Here is a 25,329-nt window from a genome sequence, read left to right as displayed (position 1 = left end):
ACTGAATTAGTGTTGATACCACAAAGTTAATGACTGAGTTTTTAAAATGTGAATTTTATTTATTTTTGGAATAAATAATACATTTACACGGCTCAAAATTCAAGATACAAAAAGGTATGTACTCCAGACAACCACTGTGACTGGACTGGCTGCATGTCTGGTGAACTCGTTTCTTTCCACACCTGGTGTGGCCCCTGGAATTATGACACGTTTCAAACCTGCCCACGTAGGAGTGCAGTGAGTACATCTGTAAAGCATCTCCTTCCCTTCTCTTTCTAAGATCTCCTCCAAAACCACACAATCGTTGCTGCACCCGAGAAACCCAACATTCGTAACACGGAGTTAGGTGACAGGCTGCCTACGGTGTTTTGGCCTGGAGTATGCTTTTTCACAGCTGCATACTATTCCACCAAAGACCCACGCCCCGTGTTTTAGTGTTTCACAATTAGAAACAAGGCTGTGTGTGTGATGACTCAGGATTTCTTCTCAGGTGTCCAGGGTGGAGTCATGGGTTTGAAGCTTTCAAGGCTGCTGCTGGGCTGCCAGGGGCTTCCCCACCTGCTGCCTGGCCCTGGCCCTTCCCCCTCCTCTGTCTATCATGTCTGAGGCGTTCCACCTCCTGGTGCAAATTAGTGCTGAGGGTGTATGTGCAACATCACATCCCATTTGTTGCAATTATTTCCCCTTTTAGTTTTATGAGTTTTTAACTTACAGTATTTTTACACTTTGAAGAAATAAAATCTATTTTCCTCTGGCTTTCCCACCACTTTTTTAGACAGCCCTTGCCATCCGGAAATCAGATACCATTTTACCTTCCTGCCCTGTTTTAAGATTCTTTACTGTTTTAAAAATTTATTAATTTTAGAGAGTGGGAGGGGAGAGAGAGAGAAATACTGATTTCTTGTCCCACTTATTGATGCATTCATTGGTTGTTTCTTACATGTGCCCTGACTGGGGATCGAATCCACAACCTTAGCATATCTGGATGATGCTCTAACCAACTGAGCTGCTTGGCCAGGACCTCTTCAGTCTGTTTAATGTTTACTCTGTGCACATAACCAAGCAGTGGTGCTCAGCTATGCAGTCGGGCTTCCGTCCCCTCGGCTCTGATGCTGCTTGCAGTGTGCAACCTCCCGGTGGGCCGTGCGGCTGTTCGATTCCATGCCCTTCCACCACGCTGGCCTGTTGTCCCTCCTCTCCCCAGGTCAGCAAGGGCACTGGACAGCTCAGGCCCGGAGCTCCAGAGCTGAGTGCCAATCCCAGCGATCCCTGTCACCTTGAGCAAGTTCCTTGACCTGAGTGTCACTGGGACAAACAGTGTGACCCTGCAGGGCCCAGTGAGGGCGAGGCTGTGCGTGTGAGCCTGTGAGCACGTCCGGCACCGTCAAGGCCACGTTTGTGGGACGAACATTATTTTGCAGATCCCTCCCTGCCTCCCCCCAACACATCCCAGAGGGGACTCTGACACACTGAGTTAAACACATAAATCCCTTGGAAAGGACGGTGTCTGCACAGTGCATTTACTCCTCCATCAGGAATGGCCAACACCCTTCCTTGACTCCTTGATGTCTTTGGAGAGCTTGGCCATTTCTTGACACGCGTGAGATCCTTCCAGTCCAGCCGCTCCAGGCACAGGGGTCCTGCTGTCACGGATGTGGTTTTTCCCCACACGGTGGGTTCCAGAGGGCACTTTTTTTATTCCTCACCTGAGGATATTTTTCTACTTATTATCAGATGGAGGGAGAGAGAGAGAGAGACAGAGAAACATTGATGTGATAGAGCCACATCGACTGGTTGCCTCCTGTACGACCGGACCGGGGCTGGGGCCGGGGCCGAACTGAAACTAAAGTACGTGCCCTGGACCAGAACGAAACCTGTGACTCACTGGTCCGCAGGCCAATGCTCTAACTGTGGAGCCAAACCGGTCAGGGCCAGAGGGCGCTTTGGATACTTGGTTTTGTTTCGTGGATGGAGCTTCAGCCTCAGTGGGCCTCCACGGAGACGGCCCGGCGCCCCACCTTCGGGGCGACCAGGATGGCAGGGCCGCCACCCTCAGCTGCACATAACCAAGCAGTGGTGCTCGGCTGTGCAGTCGGGCTCCCGTCCCCTCGGCTCTGATGCTGCTTGCAGTGGGCAACCTCCTGGTGGGCCGTGCGGCTGTTCGATTCCCTGCCCTTCCTCTCCCCAGGTCAGCGAGGGCATTGGACAGCTCAGGCCCGGAGCTCCAGAGCTGAGTGCCAATCCCAGACTGGTGCATATAAATGTGGAGGGGTCACGAAATCATGTCCCCCCAAACTCTCCAGGCAGTGGGGCTGGTGGGCAGGGTCTCCCACGGAGGGCCCCTTGTCACGGGTCACACGTCAGACTCAACCAGGCTTGGGAAAAGTCTCGTTTATTGCACTGCCTCAAAGCACACGGAGCATGAGGCCGGAGGACAGCGCACCGGCACTCACTGGAGTGGAGCGGCTGAGACGACGGAGTGAGGCTTGGGTGTAACCGCAGTGACGTCTGAGGGTCGGGGAGGCTCTGCTGTCCGAGGAGGTGGGCAGGGCACGGCTTTTGAAGTTGAGGAGTCGCTGGCACCCAACTTTAAGAGAAGGGTGCCATAAAAAGGAAGTGTGGAGTAAGACCTGGGATCAGCATCCTGCCCCCTGCACAGCTGGTGGCCCTGTCAGAGGACAGGGACCGCTCTCCGCCTGTGGCCGGGGGCCTGGTACACTCACCTAGTAGAAAACAGGCCCGAGTCCTGGGCCCTGGGCCGAAGGAGGCTAACACTGCTGTGAGGCAGCGTCCGTCCTACGGGGCAGCGTCCGGGAGGGAGGGCTGCGAGCCCTCCGGCTCTGATGCCAGCGAGGTGATTGGGCCACAGGCTGACCCCAGGGACTGGCTGATGTGGTCATAGCAACTGACCACAGCAGGCACGGCTTCGACCTTCTGGGGACCAACCCAAATGCCCGCTGGCAGGCCCCAGGACTGCCCCGCACACAGGGGTGACAGCCACCCTGTCGGAAGCTGCAGCTGAGGACACGCAAGCCTGGGATAGACCGTGGGAAGGAATGAAAGGCCTTCCCCTGGTTTCAGGAAATACATTTCTCTCCCAAATTTGTAACATTTGATTTCAAATGAGGTATCTTATGCAGGTTTGTAACACAACAAACAAAACAAGGCAATAATTAGGAGATCCGTCCTCTGAGGATGCTCTGGCCTCACAACGTGCACCAGCAGCATGGGCTAGACACCGCTCCGAAGACACCTCCCCAACGGCCAACACACCACGCTCCCGTCGGACGCCCTGCGCCACCTGCCTGGGGCGCGTGCGCGGCCTCCGTGTCATGCACTGGCCTTCAGTGTTGAGGCTGACAGGCTCTCTCCAGGCAGCAGCGTGCCCCGGCCTGGGTGCTGTGGCATGTCTGGGCATGTTCTCCACCCTGGCACGGCCCAGCACCCACTCTCAATCACGGCGTGGGTCCCGTCTGGACGTCTGGTGTGGAATGTGTGCTGGAACCTGTGTCCCTCCGAGAGGCGATGGGACCCTGGGATGGAGGCGAAGCCACCGTGGGAACATTCAGTGGCTGGAGAGCACTGACCTTGGGCACTAACGTGGCGGCCTGCGGTGGCTCACAGGTGTGTCCCCTGACCTGGCTCTGCCTCGTCCTGCCCACGGGGGGCCCCCGCACCGTCCCCGCAGTGGGCGCACGGTGGTGAGAACGTGACGCAGCACATGGTAACAGTGCGTGACCTGGCAGCAGCACCGCCCTACACGGAGACGACCGCACAGGGGTCAGAGGCGCTGCTGCTCTAGCAACGGCTCCGGTCACTCGGCCGAGGCTGTGGGTTCTGGAACAAGACAGAAACAAACACGGGTGAAAGCAAGTGTGGGGCGGTCAACGTGACCAGACCTGTCTGCACAAGAGCTGATGAGGCGTGTCCAAGAGGGAGCGATTCCGACACCGACTGTCCACCGCACGCCGCAGCTTCCCCCTCCCGAGCGACCGCGGGCTCCTTCAGATGACCTCCCACTCGTCCTCCAGGTCCTCGGGGTGCGGGGGCGCGGCCTGGCTGCTCTGGGCGCCGTGCGAGTGGCTGAAAGTCCTTGTCAGCCGCTGGAGGAGGTAGCCGGGGGGGCCCACTGCCCACAGCTCATCTGACGAGGTCACTGCAGGGACAAGAGCCAGCCACACACTCGTCAGTCACCCCGCTGGGGGGGCGGGAGGGAGTCAGGAGCTGGTCCACGTGCAGACGTGGCCCTTCCTAGCGGTGGGGGCCCGACACACCCATCTGTGCCTCAGTCTCCTTGGCTTTAAAGCCGGCGGCCCAGGGCCCTGTCCCCTTCCTAGGAGCCCGACAGAGCTGGGGCGCCAGAGTCCCTCCCGCAGGTGTGACCCAAGGCGGCTCCTCCGGGGAGGGAACCCGTGGGAGCAGCCTCTGTGACAGCCCCACTGACGGGCCGGGGCTGAGAGGCGGGAGGCCTGCGCGGCGCAGAGCTGACACCTGCCTGTGAGGCACATGGCGCTGCCCGGGACCCTCTTCCAGTAGTCTCCCGCGGGGTTCTTGTCGCTGACGCCGTACCGCCGGGCCAGGTCGCCGTTGGGGCAGCGGGCCCACACGGTCCGGGCGCTGAGCGCCAGCTGGCAGGCCTGCAAGCCTGAGGGCGAAAAGGGTGTCCATCTGTCCTCAGATCCCAGCTGCGGTGGGAATGACCACCCCTTCCCAAGAGCCTGCTCTCTCCTGACACTGCGCCTGCCAACCAGTGTCCCCATGGTGACAGTGCCCTTACTGGGCTAGGCTCGGAGCGGAGGGGAAGGAGGCCCGTCAGCAGGGCTCCCAAATTGCGGAGAGTCGGGACTGAAGGACAGAGGCCCAGACAGGGTAGACACGGAGACCGCGCAGTGCCTGAGCCTCCCCTGCCCTGCGCGTGGCGCCGGGGTCAGGCTGCAGCGGCAACGTGAGAAACAAACAAAAAGCCACGACCACGCCACAGAGGGCTCCAGCACGTGGGCTGGGCCCCTCGAACGAGGACTTAGTCATGCCCGTCCCTGCCCCAGGAGGGCAGCAGAAGCAGACAGCCCTGAGTGTGACAACTGTGGCTGTGTGCCTCGACAGAGTCCCCTGTGGCCTGCCCACCTCTACCTGGCACGTGGTCCCAGTCGGTGCCCACTGGCATCTCCTCGGTGATTCCCACGCGCACGTGCACGTTGCACCTGCTGTCGAGGGCCCACAGCATCTGGTCATTGGGGTTCGAGTGCACGCTGACCAAGGTGACCCCGGCAGGCTGGAGGCAGAGGGGAAGGAGTGGTGGGTGCATTATTTTTGGACAGAACAAGGTTGAGGGGTAGGGAGAACTGAGGTCAGTGACACAGCAACAAGAGATTCTAGAAACTTCCACTGACTCCTGCTTGCTAGCCTACCAGCCACTTAGCCACCCCTCATCTACCCAGTGCCGGCCCACATGTCACCACCCACACACCCGCTCATGCCTCCACCTTCTATCCACTGCCCACCCACCCACCCAACAGACATTTACTTGAGCATCTACCACATGCCAGGCACTGTGCCGGGAACTGGGAATCAATTTTCTTGGCTCCTGTATTTTAAAGTCTGGTGACAGGCCCTTAATCAAATAGACACACAAAGAAATACCAGGACACCAGAGGACACAGGTGGACGAGGCACTGAGACCACACAACTGGGGTCAGACCCAGAGGTCAGGGAAGTCGCATGGAACATGCGGAAGGCTTCCCGGCTGAACTGAGGACTTGGTGGAGGGCGGACGGGCACAGCACCCTGGCTTTGGAGGTCCACAGGGTTAAGCTGGAGGCACTAGGGTGACAAGGCAGCAGAGGATTTCACAAATGTCACCCACCCTCCCGCCCGCCCCAGAGCTCCTGAACACGGCCCCAGGAGCGCTGCTTCACAGACGTCAACCGGAACAGTCCCAGTGACCTCGCTCCAGTGGTCAAGCAGGGCCGAATGGGCTGAGCAGCCGCAGTCTGTGGAGGATGCTCTGCACCCACACGGCCGTTTTCAAACTAGGACCCTCGCTCTTGCTGAACCCCAGCCCCCTGAGTAAGAGCAGCCTAGCAGTGCTCGAACCCTGGATCCTGGGACTCATGGAGCAGCTGCTCCACGGCCCGTCTGGGGCTGGAGCCAGTCCTCACGCATCAGCCTTTGGGGCTGGGGCCCAGAAATGATCCAGACAAGCACCCCGAGTGGCTCTGATTCAGACAGGAGCTAGGCTGTGCACTGTGTCAAGAAGCAGGTGAGGCGGACCACACAGCGGCCATGGATCTCAGTGCGTCTCCACACCACCCCAGCTGGTACTGCGGCAGGAATGGGAAAGCTGATCCTAAAATTCACACGGAATTGCCAAAACAATCTTGAAAAGGAACAAATCTGGAAGCCTCACATTTCCTGATTTTGCCAGAGTTGCTCAGTGGTTAGAGCATTGACCACGTACCAAGGAGTGGCAGGTTCAATCCCGGCCCGTCAGTGTGTGTGGGAGGCAACCAACTGATTGATATGTCTCTCTCACATTAATGTTTCTCTCTCTTCCTCTTCCCCTCTCCCTTCCACTCTCTAAAATTCAATGGAAAAAATATCCTCGAGTGAGGATTAACAAAAACAAAAAAACTATTTTGTAGCTACGGTGATCAAACAGTGTGGCCTGGACTAAGGATAGACACGTAAGTCAATGGAAGGGAACGGGGAGCCCATAAATAAACGCAGTCAAGTGGTTTTTGACAAGGCTGCCAACATCATTCAGTGAGAAGAGAACAGTCTCTTCAACAAATGGTGCTGGGACAACTGGACACCCACCTGCAGAAGATGAGGCCCCTACTTCACATCACATACCAAATTAACTCAAAATGGATCAAAAATAAATGCAAGAGCTGAATCTGACAATGCTTTCTTAGATATAAAACCAAAGGCATAAGTAACACAAAGAAAAAGATAAACTGCACTTCATCAAAATAAGTAACTTGCACCTCAAAGGACACCCATAAAGAAAAGCAAAGAGACAACCCTTAGAACGGGAGAAAATATTTCCAAACCATGTATTCAATAAGGGTCTAGTATCCTGAATAAATAAAAACTTTAAAATCCAACAACAAAAAAGAAAACAACCGCATTTTTAAAGGGCAGAGGACTTGAAGAGACATTTGTCCAAAGACGTGCCACGCCAACAAGCACAGGGGAAGGTGCGCATCGTCCTTCACTGCCCTTCGGAAACGCAAATCAGAAGCACAGAGCACCACCTCCTCGCACCCACTAGGATGTCTGCAAAGAGAGAATGGAAACGAGCGTGGGAGAGGATGGGGAGAAACAGGAACCCTCATCCACTGCTGGTGGGAAAGTGAAAGGGTGCAGCGTGGACAACAGTCTGCGGGTCCCCAAAGGTTCAACAGAGTTGCCATGTGACCAGCCATCCCACTCCTGGACATACACCAGAAGAACTGGAACGGATGTTCAAACAAAAACTGCACGCAAGTTCACAGCAGTAACATTCTTCACGATAGCCAAAAGGTGGGAGCAACCCAAATGCCCATCCACGGACGCATGAATACACAAAGTGTGGCATATCAGTGTACAGACTCACCTTGGACACATCCCAGGTCCGACCCAGAGACCTCACAAAGCAAATGTGACAATAAAGGGAGTCACATGAAATTTTTGGTGTTCTAGGGCATAGAAATGTTGTTTATACTTCACTGTAGCCTATTAGGTATGCAACAGCATTATGTCTATTGAAAAAAGACAATGTTCATATACCTTCATGAAAAAATACTTTGTTAAAAAATGCTAACCACAGCCTGAGCCTTCAGCGGTGGTCAGTGCGGCGGGGGGAGGGCCTCGCTCGACGTGCACGGAGAGCAAGCGCAGTGAGTTCTGCCTGCAGGGGGTGTCGCTCAGCCACAGGAAGGAGGCAGGACTGGCCTGGCAGCAGGGCGAGCCTCGGAAACATGGCGACGTGAGCGCAGCTGGTCCTGGAAGCCACAGGTTCTGTGACTCCATTTACCTGACACGCGCAGCAGGAAACCCATGGCGAGGAAGCAGGTCAGTGGTTGCCCAGGGAGTTGGGGGGATGGGAGGAGCATGGGGAGTGACCGTTGGGTGCAGGGCTTCCTTTGGGGGGTGATGAGAATGTTCTGAAACTAGATGGTGATAAATGCTGCACAACAGTGTGAACAGACTAGTGCCACTACTGGGAATTTTATGTTATGTGTATTTTACCACAGTTTTTTAACAAAGAGAAAGCTGATGTGCCTTGTTCCATTAAGGTGTATGAGCACTGTCTTACCCTGTCCTACTGCTCTGCAAGATGTCATCATGGGGGCGGGGGGCTGGGCCAAGTGTGCATGGGACTCTATTATTTCTTAACAAGGGAATCAACAATTAACTCTATAAAAATTTCAATTACCAAACAGGTCAGCAGCCTAAATTTTTGGCTTATTCAGCCCTGGCCAGTTTTGCTCAGCAGTTAGAGCCTCAGCCTGTGGATCAATGAGTCGTGGGTTCGATTCCGACCAAGGGCACGCACCTCGGTTGCAGTTCATCCCCAGCCCTGGTCGGAGTTGTACGGGAAGCAACCAGTCGATGTGTCCCTCTCACATCGATGTTTCTCTCTCTCTCTCTCTCTCTCTCACTTTCTCTCCCTCCCTTTCTACCTGCAGATAAATAGAAAAATATCCTCAGGTAAGGATTAAATAATTTAATTTTTTTGGCTTATTCATACTCAAAACTTCATAAAAACTTAAAAGAATGAAGGATGGCACTTACAAAATGAAGTCAATAAGGAACTTATGATTTAAAAATCAGTTGGAGCCTTGGCCGGTTTGGCTCAGCGGTTGGAGCGTCGGCCTGCGGTACAGAGAGACCCGGGTTTGGTTCCCGCTAAGTGCACGTACCTCGGTTGCAGTTTGTCCCCGGCCCTGGTTGGTCGTGAGGGTGGCAGCCACTCGATGTGTCCCTTTCACGACGATGTTTCTCTCTCTCTCTCTTCCTCTCTCTCCCTCCCGCTCTATCTGAACAAAAAATGGAAAAATGTCCTCGGGTGAGGATTAAAAAAAAATAAATAAATAAAAATCAGTTGGAAATGGTAAAAAATTATGTATAGTCGGGTGTGCTTCTGAAGACTGCGTGTGTGTGCATGCCTGTACGTGTGTGTGGGTGTGTGGCTGCACCTGCTCCTGCTTATTAAGTGCCCTTTAAAGAGTCACAGGGAAGGTGATGGGAAGGGAGCCACACCTGTTTGCAGAAATGCCCAGCAATTTAATTACAGCCACCAACATGCTTTGATCTTCACAAATCAAAGGGGTGCTCTCAGCTGTAAGTTTCCCTCAAACAAGACCTCCCGGGGGTAAAAAAGACCAAGCTGCCGCCTCCTGTTCTCCACAGACAGACGCCCACTACCACTTATTGTGAACAGGGAAGAGCACGTTTGTGGAGTCCAGGCCACCAGCATTACAGGATAAACCATTCCTCCTTCCCAGCAGTCAAGAGCCCCTCCAGCCTGGCCGGTGTGGCTCAGTGGCTGAGCGGCGACCTAGGCACCAAGAGGTCGCTGGTTCGATTCCTGGTCAGGGCACATGCCCAGGTTGTGGGCTCGATCCCCAGTGGGGGGCGTGTAGGAGGCAGCCAATCAATGTTCTCTCTCATCCATATTTCTATCTATCTCTCTAAAATAAATAAAGAAAAAAACTTTTAAAAAAGAGCCTTTCCAGATAGCATTTAATTTTTTTTATCCTCACTAAGGACATTTTTCCATTTATCTTCAGATAGAGTGGGAGGAGGAAAGACACACACACACACACACACACACACACACACACACAAATTGGCTGCCTCCCATGTGACCCCAACCGAGGCTGTGGACTGAACCACAACCCAGGCACATGCCTTTGACCAGAATTGGACCCGTGATTCTTCTGTCTGTGAGCTGATGCTCTAACCACTTAGCAAAATGGCCAGGACAACAGCATTTACTTTATACACTGAGATGTTGACTAGACAAGTTAAGGAATGACGTTTTCACGTGACGGACTATTTCTAAACTTCCCGAGGCCCTGCTGCTGTGCACACGGGCCGCCCGCCTGCCCGGGGCCCACAGTGCGTCCTCGGGGGGAGAACTCATCTTAGCTGCCAGGTGTGGAAACGCTGCTCAGCTCAGATGACGTGAGTTCGAGATGGGACACGGTCTGTGTCCTGGACGAGACGCGCTTGTTTCTGTTTCGGATCCCGGGGTTATCATCTAGTACATTCCCCCCAGAACTCCCACTCCGGCCACATGCTCCTAGGAGCAGTGACTGTGGTAACTGAGGCCCGTGGTTCTGGCCTCTGGTCGCCGCACCTCTGCTGTGGAAGCCTCCACCCCTCACCCAGGGACTTTCACTTGGGTCGTTTTGATCTGATTTGATGAGACAGCAGCTCCATGAGAACAGGACGAATGTCTGGACTCAGCCCTGCTGTGGGCTCGCTGGTGTCCCCACGCCGCACTATCCTACCCGGGCTGCAGAGTTCTCGGCTGACTGCAAAGCCAGAGGTCCTCTGCCCTGGTGACTGCTGCCCGGTTCCAGTGACTTCCGAAACCTCCGAGTCTGGTCTGAGGTGTGACTTCAGAGACCCAGCACCTGCTCACGCTAAAGAGAAACGCTCAGGAACAGGTTTCCTGGGCAGCGGTCACAAGGCCTGTGACAGCCTTTCTGTCCAGCACTGGAGACCGCCAAGGACTCCAGCACGGGCGCTGGCGCTGCTGTGACACACCCTGCAGAAACTTTATCCCCCGCACTGGCCCTGGTGTCCTCAACAGCTTGTCACGTGGCAGCCGCTACGACGAACGCCCGTGCCGAGGCTGCTGGCCGGTGGCTGCCCATGCAGGTCTGGGATGGCCCCCAGGTGGGCGGTCCCTAGAGTTGAACTTTGGGCTTCACCCCTCTGGGGCTGCATGCAGACCCTCCCTGGTGCTAGCAGTTTTGGGGGGGCACTGGGTCTGTTTTAACCACTGGGTCACCGATGGCAAGGGGACCTCTGCGGGGCCCAGGCAGCCCATCGACGGACGCCCCGCTGTCGTTACTGGGAACCACACCCTTCCAGAGCAGGAGAGAAAGGTTAGGAACACATACCTGGGAAGGGTCCTATTTCTTAGGAACAGGGTTTGAGAGGAGGGCCCCAAAACAATGGTGTTTAAACGGTGCTACAAGAAAAGAGGCAACATGGAGGAAAAAATCAAGGAAGTGGCAAAAAGCCAATTTAATTTTTCTCCAAACAGGGCTGTGCCGTCAAGCATCAGACACCATAGTGGGTCTCGGCTCTTCACCTGGAGGCAGCGCCCTGGTCCTCAAACAGCCAAGGTGCTCTGGGAGCCCCCCCACCCCCGCCCAGAGCTGCTCCGAGGATCGGAGGAAGGGGGCAGAAGTGGGCGTCTTCTGAGCGTCTGTGACCCAGAGGTGTGGGCTGGGGCACGACCTACACCATGCTCTCAGCGTTCGGTTTGTCTCAGTCTCCTGCGAACTCTGAAACCCCAGCACCGCCTGGGAAATGACTCCAGAACCAACACATGCACCTGCCCTTTAGCTCCCTCCTGAAACAACACGACACTCCAAGGGGCAGAGCTGACAGAGGTTCGAATCTCACAAAGACAGGATCAGAGGAGAAAACGCCACACAGCCGTGGAAGCTGGAGGGCGGTGGGCAGGGCAGGCTGGAGGAGGGCCTGGGCGCAGAGGCAAGTGGCCGAGGTGCTTATCCCCAGGGAAGCAGCCCGCAGCTGGGGGTGGGGGCCCATCAGAGACACGTCCACAGCTCGGCAGGCTCTCGGGGCTCCCCCAGGCTCTGTGCTGACGCCCACGCTGACACCCGAGACTGCCACCACCTCAGGAAAGCCTCTGGCATGGAGAGCAGAGGAGAGAGGGCAGGCAACTCGGGACACGCGCCACGCAGGAGGACGCTGAGCAGCACGCTCTGGCAGCAGACCTGACACCTGGAAAACGGCAACAGGAGCTCCCTGGTCACAAAACAGCCCAACCAACCCGAGGAATCTTCTAGAAAGCAGAATAAAAGCAGAGAGAGAAAACAGGAGAGGAGAGATAAAAGTGGAGGCCAGTTTAAGAAGTCCACGGGACAAAGGCACGACCCCCAGAACAACAGGAGGGCGAGGCAGAAAGGAGCTGCCGACAGGGTACCAGGACCCAGCCCAGGACAAGGCCACTGGCTGCCCAGCACAAAGGACGAGACAGGCCTCCGCCAGCCACCTCGCCTCTGCTCTCAGAACACTGGGGACCAAGAGACCTACCTCACAAACTTCCAGCGGAAACACGGGCCGAGTGCCGAGGCCAGCTATGGGAACGGCGCGGGCTCCGCAGCTGCACTGTCTGCGCCAGGAGGTGATGGAGGAGGACCCTCAAACTGCTAAGGGAAACGGTCTCCAACTTAAGACGGCTGCATCCAGCCAAGGTCGAGGGTGAACATGGGTGAAAGGCTTCAGACATGCATCTCCAGAAGTCACCTACCACTCCCCCTTCTGAGGAACTGAAGGGAGGATAAACAGGGAGTGAGGGAGGCCACAACCATCCCAGGTGGCCAGGCCGGTCAGGCCAGACCCGAGCGGCCAAAATGTCCAGGAGGGATTCCCCCAAGATGACCCGATGTGTCCAAGCATATGGAGAGGAAACAGACAACTGCAGAGAGATGAGACTGAATGTGTGAAACCATGGAGAGAGCTAGGCGGAAGACAAGATCAGGTCCAGGGAAACAGCCGTACAGACAGGGAGATCCGGTGCAGCCTGCTCCCTGGCGCAGGGGCGAGCACACCCCACCAGTCCTGGAGCGCTGGGCGGGGCTCCCGTGGGAGGCTGGAGGCAGGGAGGCGGGCGCACGGCCATGATGGGGCTCCGCACCTTCCCTTCCAGCAGGGTCACCCAGAGCTAGAGGACCGGGAAACGGCTCCCCGAGCAGCTGTTCAGGGCATGGAGCTAAAAGCAAGCTGTTCCCCGGAGGGGGAGGGGAGGGACCTCCAGCGCACCGTGTAGAGCTCACTGGTGTTAACCTGCGTGTACATGTGAGGCTGCTGAGAACAGGGTGGGTTCTTTCTTTGTCTGGCAACTTCACTCAACATCACTACTTCATCGGATCTGGAACATTCGGCCGTACTTCTTCAGGTCTCTTCGCGTCGGCCCTTCCTTTCACTCTCCCCCCAGGACTTCGCTTACATTTCTGTCCGCCACCCGCCCATCTCACTTCTGGCGACACCTCAAAGTTAGCAGCGACACCAGAGACTCCCCTCAGCACTTCCGCATGTAAATCACTAACTCAAGCTCAATATTTGTTTACAAATAAATTTTAATTTATTTTTACTTTTTCCCTTTTTCTGTTTCTTTTCAGATTTTATGTATTTATTTTCCCCCTTCCCCCGACCCTCCTTCCCGCTCCCACCCTGTTTCCGCTTTTTCTTGAGGCGAAGTTTACATACAGTAAGTGACACATCGTAGGCATGCCACTCCTGAGTTCTGACAAACGGTCACCCCAGGAAGCAGCCTGTGCCCCTTGCCGGCCATCCCCCTGACCCAGGCGGCCATGGGTCTGATTTCTGCCGCCAGACCCTTCTGTGTGACCTGACCTGCTACAATGTCCTGTCAGTGGAGTCTCACAGGGGACCGCTGCTGGCTGTCCTCCTTGTCAGCGTGGCGACCGCAGGAGTCCCTTCCATGTTTATGCACGTTCGTTACTGTGCCGTGGTCCCGTCGCCACCCCTGCAGCAGAGCTGGAGGCCGAGCGTCCTGGAGGCGCCGCCTCAGGCCAGTGCCGGTGCTGCGCCGGCGCAGTCTCCACCTCCACTGCCTCTCCCTTCAGGGTCTGTCTCCACCTCCACTGCCTCTCCCTTCAGGGTCTGTCTCCACCTCCACTGCCTCTCCCTTCAGGGTCTGTCTCCACCTCCACTGCCTCTCCCTTCAGGGTCTGTCTCCACCTCCACTGCCTCTCCCTTCAGGGTCTGTCTCCACCTCCACTGCCTCTCCCTTCAGGGTCTGTCTCCACCTCCACTGCCTCTCCCTTCAGGGTCTGTCTCCACCTCCACTGCCTCTCCCTTCAGGGTCTGTCTCCACCTCCACTGCCTCTCCCTTCAGGGTCTGTCTCCACCTCCACTGCCTCTCCCTTCAGGGTCTGTCTCCACCTCCACTGCCTCTCCCTTCAGGGTCTGTCGGGCGCTGCCTGCCTGGGACCTGGTCTCCCATGCAGCTTCCCGCCACCCTGCCCTGGGCATGGCCGGACTCACACGCGAAATCTCTCCTTCCAGGAGCAGAGACGTTTGGTGGAAGTTTTAGGAACATGTAGCCTGCTTCCCAAGTGAAGAAGCCCGAGTCCTGGGGTTGGGGCCAGTACTGTCATATGGCTGGTGGGACCTGGTGGCCCCTGGACACCAGTGCTGAGTGTGGTCCCTGTGCTGACCCTCACGCAAGGCCCTGGGGCAGAGGCTGGTGGCTGTCACTGACTCGCTGGGGCATGGGCACTTCTGCTTCGGCTGCACTGGGTCAGGAAAACGAGGCCAATAAAGGCAGGGTCGGAGAGCAAAGCTCCAGAGCCCTGAGGTCAGCAGTGCACTGTGCCCCTGCCTGTCCACTGGGATGACCACAGTAATTACAGGGTGCCCACACACCACAGCCCTCCAGCCGGCACCCTCGCCCCTGCTGCTGATGCCCAAGCCCGGGGCTGTGCTGTGCAGAACGGCGGCCATGCGCCGTGTGTGGCTCCTGGAGACTTGAAGTGCGGCCCAGCCCGTCTCGGGAGCCTTCCCTCAGCACCTGTCCCTCCTCTCACTGCCCCGTGAGGAACTGTGTCACAGCGCCTGAGCAGGCTATCTTCCTAAAGTCAGCTGACCAGGCTACTTGGCCTGGCTTCAAGCTTTGCAGTGGCCCCGCACTGGTGACAAGCGGCCCTGGCCCAGCCTGTCTGGGAGGCTCCCTCTGTTCCAGCAGGATGGCGCCTCTCTAGTCATTGCTCACGAGTCACGGTTCCTTTGGCTTGGGACACCCTGCCGTCCCATCTGCCTGCCACCATCCTGCTCACCTTCCACATTCTGGCACCACCACGGCCTGTGAAAGCTCTGGACACCTCGAACCCTCCCTTCTGAGCTTGTTCCCACGGCTCCCTAGCACAGGGCTGGAATTCTGCTCTAAGAGCCAGGGGTGCGTGTGTGGCTGCACCAGCACGAGCACCCTTGGATGGGGCCGCCTGCGCTACATGGGCTTCGAGGGCCAGGGCTGAGGTCTGGCCCAGCCGCTGACCGGCCGGAATCAGAATCCTTGCTTTCTCCAGGCCACACTCACCTCACCTAGAGTGAGCACTGGGCCCTGTGTCTTCCCAAGGCTAAAATCCTCCGTGTGGTAGGGTTGCGGAGGGAAGGCCGACAGGGATCTGGAGTTACACGGGCTGGGGTCAGAGGAGTGTCCCAGAGCAGAAGGGTGCACCTGACCCACGAAGTCTGGGTTCTTTGTCGAATGCACCTGTTTTTCTCTCTGATTATAAAAAATGTCCTGTCCTGACCATGATAGGTAAGTATGGGAAACAGAAATGAGTATTGTAATTGCTCCTAATCCCTTGACCAAAAATAGTAACTTTGTTGTAGATTTTTCTAGGTATTTAGGGGGATTTTCTTGTTTTGCTTTCTGTTTTTTACAAAATTGGAACCACATCACACTGCCTTTCCGAGTCAACTGTGAGCACAGTAAGAACAGATGCCATTTTCGGGGTGTGTGCACGTGACCCTTCATCCTGGCGACCGCTGGAGGGCAGGTCACGCTGTGGCTGCACAAGAAGCCTGGACTGCTTCTGGTAAGTGGCAAAGGCCAGCTCCAAAGCCACTAAAGTCCTACTCTACTCAGAACAGTCCTCCTTATCTATACTTGCCAGACCACAATTTGAAAAAGTACATCCTCAATTATTTATAACAGCTGTTGTAATAACTTGCTAAGTGAACTAACTCCTCACCACCAGGATGGGGCCACAGCTGCATGCACCACGCTAGATCACACTGTCACATTGTCCCTGTTTATACAGTGATGACAAATAGCTTCAAGAACATTTCTGGTTTCCTAGGACTGGTTCTTATTAGGTTGTTCAGAGCTATGAACTACTCTTTCCATAACTAGTATATTAATTGCAAGCTATTCAGAAAAGAGTGGTCAACTACAGGGAGAAGAACATCAGTCACAACAGCACCACCCAGAGAGCTCCAATTAGCATTTTGCTGTATATCTTTTTTTTTTTTTTTCATTTATCTTGAGACAGAGCGGGAGGGAAAGAGGGAGGAAGAGAGAGAGAGAAACATTGGAGTAGTTGCCACCCACAAGACCCCAACCGGGCAGGGGACAAACTGCAACCGTGGTACACGCCCTTAGCGGGAACCGAACCCGGGTCTCTTTGGTCTGAAGTCCGACGCTCTAACCGCTGAGCCAAACCAGCCAGAGCTTGCTGTATATCTCTACAGACTTTTTCAATGTATACTTTTTTTAAAATACAAAAACAGACTCATCAGACATGTTTTGTAACTGGTGCTTTTACTCAGTAACTACTGTGAGCATTTCTCTGGGAATACAAACACTTCCTCGAGGCTATGTCACGGTCATGCCAGTGTCACTGTGAATGCATCATCCCTCACCAAGGCCTTGGACACATCCCCTGAAGGAGCGGAGGCCTCCCAGGCATGACCATGTAACCAGTAGTACTTCTCTCTCTCATTAAAACCCAGGGACTGTCCAGCCAGCGTGGCTCCCTGGTTGTGCACCAAGAGGTCACTGGTCCGATTCCTGGTCAGGACACATGCCCAGGTTTTGGGCCCGATCCCCAGTGGAGGGCATGCTGGAGACGGCCAATTGATGTTCTGTCTCATCAATGTTTCTCTCTCTCCCTCTCACTTCCTCTCTCAGACACATCCCCTGAAGGAGCAGAGGCCTCCTAGGCACAGCCATGTAACCAGCAGTACTTCTCTCTCTCATTAAAACCTCGTTAAAATCAATAAAAGAAAAAAGAAAAAAAAACCCAAAAACCCAGAGACTCCCAGGGCAATTCTGTCTGCTACCCTGGCACTGAAGCCTTCTGCTCCTGGCCCCAGAACACGGTCACTCCTACGCCTCAGGAAGGACGTGCTGTGTCAGGAAGGTCCCATCCAGGGCTGAGGCTGACTTGCTGCTTAGTGCTGCTCCTGAGGACTCAGAGAGGGAGTTAACCCCTGACAACACAAATGAGGTCAGAGAGCTGGCTGCATCACCCCCAAGGCCTAGTGTTTTAACTGCAGGAGGAAATACTCCAGAACTCTCAGAAGCAGGCCCTCGGTTGCACCCAGAGCCTGGCTGTGGGCTGTGGGCTGTGGGCTCTCCTCTCCTCCCACTGTCACTGTACCCTGGTGGGAGTGAGCTCTGTCAGCTCAGTGGGTCCCTGAGGGGTAGGAGTGGAGTGACACCAAGGGCTACGTAGCACTGCCTCAGATCAGGAGCAAAGAGTGAAAAGTCCTGTAAGTGTTCCGTTCTGGTGTCCGGAGATGACATTTCATTCTGATGAATCAATGGAAGGCCCAGCTTGGGGCGAGAAGAGGGGTCCTCTCTAACACTAATGCTTCTCCAACAAAAGCCTCCCTGTCATCAGGGCTGAACTTCTCTAAAGATCTTGATGTGTGAAGTCACATCAAGCTCTGCCCCATTCCCACCGGCAGCCTCGGTGAACATGGCATTCTCAGGGACATTATGTATGTCATGTTGGTATATTGGTCTTATTTTGTTTTTCTAAAATATGTTTTTATTGATTTTTTTTAGGGAGAAAGAGAGAGAGAAATAGAAACAGTGATGTGAGAGAGAAACCGACTGGCTGCCTCCTGCACGCCCCACACTGGGAATGGAGCCCGAAACCTGGGCATGTGCCCTGGATCAGGAATCAAACTGGGACCTCTCAGTCCACAGGATGATGCTCAATCCACTGAGCCACTCCAGCCTGCTGTCTTATTTGTTGTTCATATAGCTAAATATAACTAAAGCAGTTGAATTTAAAATGACTTTTTAAAGTGTCATTTTGTCCATTTGCAGTCATATATGTCTTGGTTTCCCAAGTTTCTGTCTTTTCCGGAAAGCTGTAATCCAGGTAGAGTAAAGGGCCCCAGAGAAACCGACAGAGCCAGTCCACATGGAAGAGTCGGCACCAGGCCCAGGGCAGAGCAGGGTCTGCTGCGGAGGCGGAGGGGAGCACAAGGGGCAAAGCAGGTCCGTGTGAAAGAAGAGGTGGGGTCCCGCTGGGGTGCAGGAGCTGGACCCCTGCTAGATCCCCTTCCTGTACCCTGCACTCAGTGCCAGCAGCACCAGGAAATCACGTCAACTGTGGTATTAGCTTTAGAGCTAATTTTAATGTGGACAGAAAATTATCCAACTGACTCAGCGAACTCCAAAAAAAGATGCTAAACACAACTATAAATATTTTCTCCAAATCCTTCTACATGTTAGCAAGTCTGAAACTGAGTCATTTGTTTTGAGTGCTTTGTTAAAACTTCACCCCAAAAGTACTACAGGAGGGAGTTTTAGCAGAGACGAGAACAGGAGAGCCTAGTTCTAGAGTTCTGATGTGCCCTTCAGCCTCCGTCGCCTCTTCCGTTTGTTCCAAACACAAACAGGAAGCTCAGGCAAAGAATAAACAAAATGAGGCAGAAAGAGGTAGATCATGACAGAAACATGTCAACTCCACTTACATTCGAACACCTGGATTCAAACAAGTCGTCCTCAAACAAGGGGTGCCTTTTCATGAACCCCCCCCCGCCCGACTCATCTCCTCAGGAAGGACCCTGCCATCTCAAGGTTCGGACAGCTTTATCCTAAGACATCACATGGGAGGTCATGCGCCGGTGGCGTGCCGCGGGGATGCAGCCAGTGTTTTGGCCCAGGACTGGTCCTCAGACCCAGCTGGGTGACACACACATGGAGTCCAGTCCCACCACCTACTACCCACGAGGCCTCCGGCAACTTTCTTTCTGATCCTCTCTGAGTGGGGTTTTCTCAAGTGGGGGCAGGAATAACCATTTACTGGGATATTTTGAGGACTAGATGGGAAAATGTGCTTGAAGCGCTCAGCCTGGCACAAGGTGAGTGCCCAGCAGTGGTGCCCATGGTCACTGTGGATCTCAGCAAGGACGCGGTCAGCCCCTGGTGCCCAGGAAAGGCAGGCCCTGTGCAGACCGTGCTGGGTGGGCAGGCCTGGCCGCAGGCTAGGCTGTGGTGCGGGACAGTCACCTGGCTGTCTCCAGTAACATGCTTCCACTGTCACCTGTGGAGAATCCCTCCGGGCGACCCCTACCCAGGAGAAAACAGACGGAGCAGTGCGGGGAAGCACCGCAGGAGGCCTGTGCCAGCGGGAAGCCTGACTCTCCCCCAGGAACCAATCTGGAAAGCAGTGTGTGCCCACACCCACAGCACAGAGGACTCTGCCCAGCGTGCGCAGAGCTCCCCAGGGAGGGGCGGCTCCCCAGCAGACTGCCACAGCCCGTCACTGTCGAACTCACGGTGAGCGGTTGCAGCCTCCGGCCTCTCATGGGAACTTGTTCCACTGTGACTATTCCATCGGGCAAAACTGTTCATCACTGCAGTCAACAGGGCACTCCAACTACAGCTTTCTCCCCCTAATTTTAGCTGTTTCTGAAAGGTTATTCTAGACTCTAAATGGAGGAAGGAAGAGGAGTTTGCGGTTTCATGGTCTCCCACACAGCCCTATGGCTGAGCCTTGGGCAGCAGGGACCTGAGTGGCGGCAGAGGGGTAGGAATACAGGCAGGCTGATGGGCCCTGATGCCCTGGGCTCACTGCCCGGTCACTCCGACCCACTCAGCAGCATCCTTCACCACCACCCACGCTGGTCCACCCAGCAGCCCTTTGTGACCCAGGCATGGCTCCGTGCTGGGACCCTGCGCACGTTCCAGTCCAAGGTTACCCTAGTTCATCGACGGTGCGTGGTTAATGTGACAAATGCTGCTAGGAGCTATCAGAGGATCAACGGCAAGCAAAATACTGTGCACAAGAAAGTGTGGAAGGAAAAGACTGAAGTAGAAATAGATGAACTAGAGAATAGAAAAAAAAGAGAAAAGTCAACAAAACCAAAAGGTCATTTTTTAACATATCATTAAAATGGACAAACCTTTAGCTAGATTAACTAGGAAAAAAAAAAGAGGAAACTCAAATTACTAAAATCAGAAAGGAAAGAGGAGCTATAACTACCACCTCACTGAAATAAGGAGGATTGCAAGGGAAACTGAACAACTGGGTGCCAGTAAATCAGACAACACAGACGAAGCGAACAAATTCCTAGAAAGACAAACTATTCACACGGAATCAATAAAAAACAGAAAATTCTGAACAATCCTATAACAAGTAAAGAGACAGAGTCAGTAATTTTTTTTTAAATCCTGCAAAGAAAAACCCAGGCTACATTGATAAATTCTAACAAATGCTTAAAGGATGATTAATATTCATCCTTCAGAAACTCTTCCAAAAAATGTAAGAGAAAAAAACACTTCTCAAGTCATCTAAAAGGCCAGCACTGAAACCCAAACCAGACACCACGACAAGAAAAGAATATCAAAGACCAAGTGCCTTCATGAATATGGACACAAAAATCTTAAACAAAAAGCTAGCAAACCAAATCTAGTAATACACACAAAGGACGGTGACCATGACCTGTAGGATTTATCCCAGAAATAAAAGGTGGTCCAACATACAAAGTCAATCATGTTCATGCATCATATTAATAAAGGAAAAACCCACATGATCATTTCAATAGATATAAAAAAAAAGTACTTGACAAAATCCAACACTCTCTCATGATAAAAACATTCAACAAACTAGGAATAGAAGGGAACTTCCTCAATTTGCAAAAGGGCATCTATAGAAAAGTTCACAGCAAACAGCGTACTTAATGGTGAAAACAGGATGCTTTCTCCTGAGATCAGGAACAAGACAGGGATGTGCACTCTTGCCAGTGCTATTCATCATTGTACAGGAGGTTCCAGCCAGGGCAATTAGGCAAGACAATGAAATAAAAGACATCCAAATAGGAAAGGAAAAAGTAAAATGATCTCATTTGTAGATGACATGACCTTGTATACAGAAAATCCTAAAGAATCTACAAAAAAGTTATTAGAACTAATAAACAAGTTTATCAAGGTTTCCAGATACATGATCAATACATGAAAACTTACACTAGCAATGAACAATCTGAAAATAAAATTAAGAAAATAATTCCATGTACATACAAAAAAATAAAAAACTTAGGAATACATTGAACAAAAATAGTATAAAATGGCCCTGGCTGGTTTGGCTCAGCGGTTAGAGTGTCGGCCCACAGGCCAGGGAGTCCTGGGTTCAGTTCCCACGAACAGTGTGTACCTCGGTTGCAGTTCATCCCCCACCCGGGTTGGGGTTGTGCAGGTGGCAACCAATTAATGTGTCTCTCTCACATCGATGTTTCTCTCTCTCTCTTCTTCCCTCTCTCCCTCCTGCTGTATCTGAAGATAAATGCAAAAACATCCTCGGGTGAGGATTAAAAAAAAAAAAAAGTAGTATAAAACGTATACTCTGAAAACCATAAAACTATTGAAAGAGATTTAAGAATATCTAAATAGCCCTGGCCGGTTTGGCTCAGTGGTTAGAGTGTCGGCCTGTGGTCCAGAGAGACCTGGGCTCAGTTCCCGCTAAGGGCATGTACCTCGGTTGCAGTTTGTCCCCGGCCCTGGTTGGTTGTGTGGATGGCAGCCACTCGATGTGTCCCTTTCATGTCAATGTTTCTCTCTCTCTTCCTCTCTCTCCCTCCCACTCTATCTGAACAAAAAATGGAAAAATGTCCTCGGGTGAGGATTGAAAAAAACCAAAAAAACCTACAAATCTTCTAGAAGAAAACATAAGCATAGATCTTCTTTTATTATTATTATTATTATTTTTTATCCTCACCCAAGGACATTTTTCGATATTTTGCTCAGATAGAGTGGGAGGAAGAGAGAGAGAGAGAGAAACATCGACGTGAAAGGGACACATCGAGTGGTTGCCACCCACACGACCCAACCAGGGCTGGGGACAAACTGCAACTGAGGTACGTGCCCTTAGTGGGAACCGAACTGGGGTCTCTCTGGACCACAGGCTGACATTCTAACTGCTGAGTCAAACCGGCCAGGGCAGCATAAATCTTCTTAACCTAGGATTAGGCAATGGTTCTTAGTACACCAAAAGCACTACAACTAAATAAAAACATATATAAATTAGACTTCATCAAAATAAGGAACCTTTGTGCAAAGGACATCATAAAGAAAGTGAAAAGACAATGGGAGAAAATATTTGTAAATCGTCTATCTGAGCCTGGCTGGCATAGATCAGTGGTTGAGCATCGACCCATGCACCAAGAGGTCACCGGTTCATTTCCTGGTCACAGCACATGCCCAGGTTGTGGCTAAATCCCCAGTGGGGGGCATGCAGGAGGCAGCCAATTGATGTTCTCTCTCATTGATGTTTCTATCTCTCTCTTCCTCTCCCTCTCTCTCAAATCAATAAAGAAAAAAAAAATCACCTATCTATTAAAGATCTGGTATCCAGAATACATAAAAGAGTCTTACAACTCAACAAAAAAGATGAATAACCCAATCCAAAAATGAGCAAAGTATGTGAATGTACAATTATCCAAAGAAGTTACACAAATGACCAATATGAACATGAAAACATACTCAACATCATTAGTCATTAGGGAAATCAACTCGAAACCACAGTGGCATGGGATCTAATGAACAGCATGGTAACTATAGTTAATAATACTGTGTTATGTATTTGAAAATTGCTAAGAGTAGACCATAAAAGTTCTCATTACAAGAAAAAAAAACTATAACTACGTATCATGATAAATGTTCACCAGACTTACTGTGGTGATCAGTTTGCAATATATCCAAATTGAATTATTATTATGCTATATACCTGAAAGTAATATATGTCAATTACATCTCAATTGAAAAAACAGTTGAATTATAATAAAAAGTGCCAATCTGGATCAGATACTGTTCTAATAGAAATTGAAACATTCAGCAACCTATATAATACACAAATTAACCTTTCTTGTTTCAACACATTTTTTACCCTGTAAACAAAAACAAACCCACAATAAGATACCACTTTACACCTACCAGGATGATCAGAATAAAAAAAGAAAAACTGGGTAAGGAAAATTTTTTGGTGAAGAAATTGGAACCCTCATGCATGCTGGTAGAACGTGAAATGGTGCAGCCGCTGTGGAAACAGTTTGGCAGTTCCTTAAAAAGTTAAACGTGCCATCACCATGTGACCTGAAATTCCACTTAAAGCAGCGTGCCCAGCAGAACTGAAATGCATGCCCCCACGAAGACTTGGCGTGGATGTCCACAGCAGCGTTACTCACAAAAGCCAGAAAGCAGGAACATCCCCAGTGTCCATCAGCTGATGAACAGATAAACAAAATGTAATATATCCATCCAGCGGATGTCATTCAGTCATACAAAGAATGAAGTACTGATAATGCTACCCCTTTAACTGTAAACTTAGAAAACATGATGCTCAGTGAAAGGTAGCAGAAAAGGCCACCTATTGTACGATTCCATTTGTATGGAAGGAGCAAACGCACAGATATGGAAAGATCAGTGGCTGCCAGAGGCTGAGGGTGTGGGGGTTCTGGGAGAAAAGGGAGTCACTACTCAGGGCTTCTTTTTGGGGCAATGGAAAGTGCTGGAATTTGAGAGTAATAATTGTTGCACAACTCTGTCGATACACTAAAAACCACTGGGCTGTATACTGTAAAAGGGGAAATTATAACTCTAACAAAATAATATAAAACTGTCAGAAGAAAAACGAAGAAAGGTGCTGACCAAAGGAGTCAGGTAACAAGAGGTGCCTTCTCTAAAGAGACTTTGAGAGCAGTGATGAAACTAAGCAGTCAGCCTGCCTGCCATTACCACTGGGCACCCACAGTGCCCAACATCTTCTCACTGGCCGCTGTTCTGCACCCTCGTGTCTGCACAGCGCTTTCTAAGCCACAAAGTGCCACGTGCACAGTGCTGCACTCACTCTCCCCGGAGCCCTGTGAAGGAGGAAGAGCCACACGGAGCCTCCCTGTGGCCGTGACCGCTAACCAGTGACCTGAAAGAACTCCAGACCGACTCCTGTTCCATTGTCGGGCCGCCCAGCACACGCCCCAGGTCCGAGGGGCAGGACTGATGGTCCTCATGTCTGGCCCTGCACCTTGCCCCTCGACTCTGTCACCCCATCCCTGAGTTATGACGCCCAAAATGTAGACGTTATGAACACGGGGCTTTACCCAAGCCCTGGGCTTCCTTCCTGTGACATTCAAGCATTTCTTTTGTTCAAAGATGAACCACTCCTGCCCCTCTGCGGCCTCTGCATGACAACTTATGTTTTTCTTTCCAAACAAGTCACACAATGGGGACCAACAGCCCCCTTATTACAAATTTCAACAGAAATGTACTCAGCATAGCAACCAAGGCCATTAGATCTTTCAGGGAACTGTTCACTGGAGTCAGACTCCTGCTTCTGATTCAGCGGCGGAACAGTCAACAGCAAGAGAAAATCATTTAGAATACATTGTGAATTGAGATACTGGGCACTGGGAACAGTGGGAGCTAGAATTTCTCGAATAAACCAGGAAAGGCACTCACAAAATGCTGATACTAATAGATTATCTCCATGACAAAATTTTAAGTGACTTTTACTTTCTTCTTTACAATTTCGGATATTGATTTTAAAAATTAATGCTCATTTTGTAAAAAGTTAGAAACAAAATATTTTTATTTGGGGGGAGAAAAAATTCAGTGTTGGCTGAGATTTTAACAATCTGTTCAGCTCTAAATTCCACAAACTTAAAATTCCAAGTTTGGGAGGCCAATGAATGGGGCCCACCTTGTTCCTGGACACACGCCTCTGCCCCTCTTTGCTGGGAGGCCCACCTATGCAGCCGAGGCGCTGGTTCCAACAAAAGCATCCTAACAGCTTCTGTCCCACAGAGAAGTAACTTGGCAATCCGTTAACTCGAGCTTACCTGGACAGGTGGCTCAATCATTATCCAGGCCGGAAGCATCAGACTGGGGTTCAGAGGCTGGGTTCCCACACGGAAGTACACGCCTCCCCGGGAATCACAAGCCCACACGTGCTGATTTCCACATGCCAAGCTCGTCAGTTTTATAGCTCCTGGAGACAAGGAAAGGAAACACACAAACACGAATTACTTTTTTTTTAATCCTCATCTGAGGATATTTTTCCATTATTTTTCAGATAGAGTGGGAGGGAGAGAGAG

The 25,329-nt window shown here is 52.2% G+C and overlaps 1 protein-coding gene across 1 annotated transcript in view; it reads right to left on the bottom strand.

The window, feature by feature from the left end:
• Positions 1–2,271: 2,271 nt before the first annotated feature.
• TECPR2 (tectonin beta-propeller repeat containing 2) overlaps positions 2,272–25,329 on the bottom strand; it is a 94,438-nt gene continuing 71,380 nt past the window's right edge. The window contains exons 17-20 of the mRNA XM_036264929.1: positions 25,075–25,223; positions 5,131–5,272; positions 4,496–4,645; positions 2,272–4,156 (exon numbers count right to left, since the gene is read on the bottom strand). Of these exons, the coding sequence (XP_036120822.1) occupies positions 4,005–4,156; positions 4,496–4,645; positions 5,131–5,272; positions 25,075–25,223 (593 nt within the window). The 3' untranslated portion in view covers positions 2,272–4,004. The remainder of the gene's footprint in view (positions 4,157–4,495; positions 4,646–5,130; positions 5,273–25,074; positions 25,224–25,329) is intronic.

Source organism: Molossus molossus, unplaced genomic scaffold (genome assembly GCF_014108415.1).
Source record: "Molossus molossus isolate mMolMol1 unplaced genomic scaffold, mMolMol1.p scaffold_m16_p_1, whole genome shotgun sequence".
NCBI lineage: Eukaryota > Metazoa > Chordata > Mammalia > Chiroptera > Molossidae > Molossus > Molossus molossus.
The sequence above is the reverse complement of the archived record's forward strand: the minus strand, read 5'-3'. Positions and strand labels throughout refer to the sequence as shown.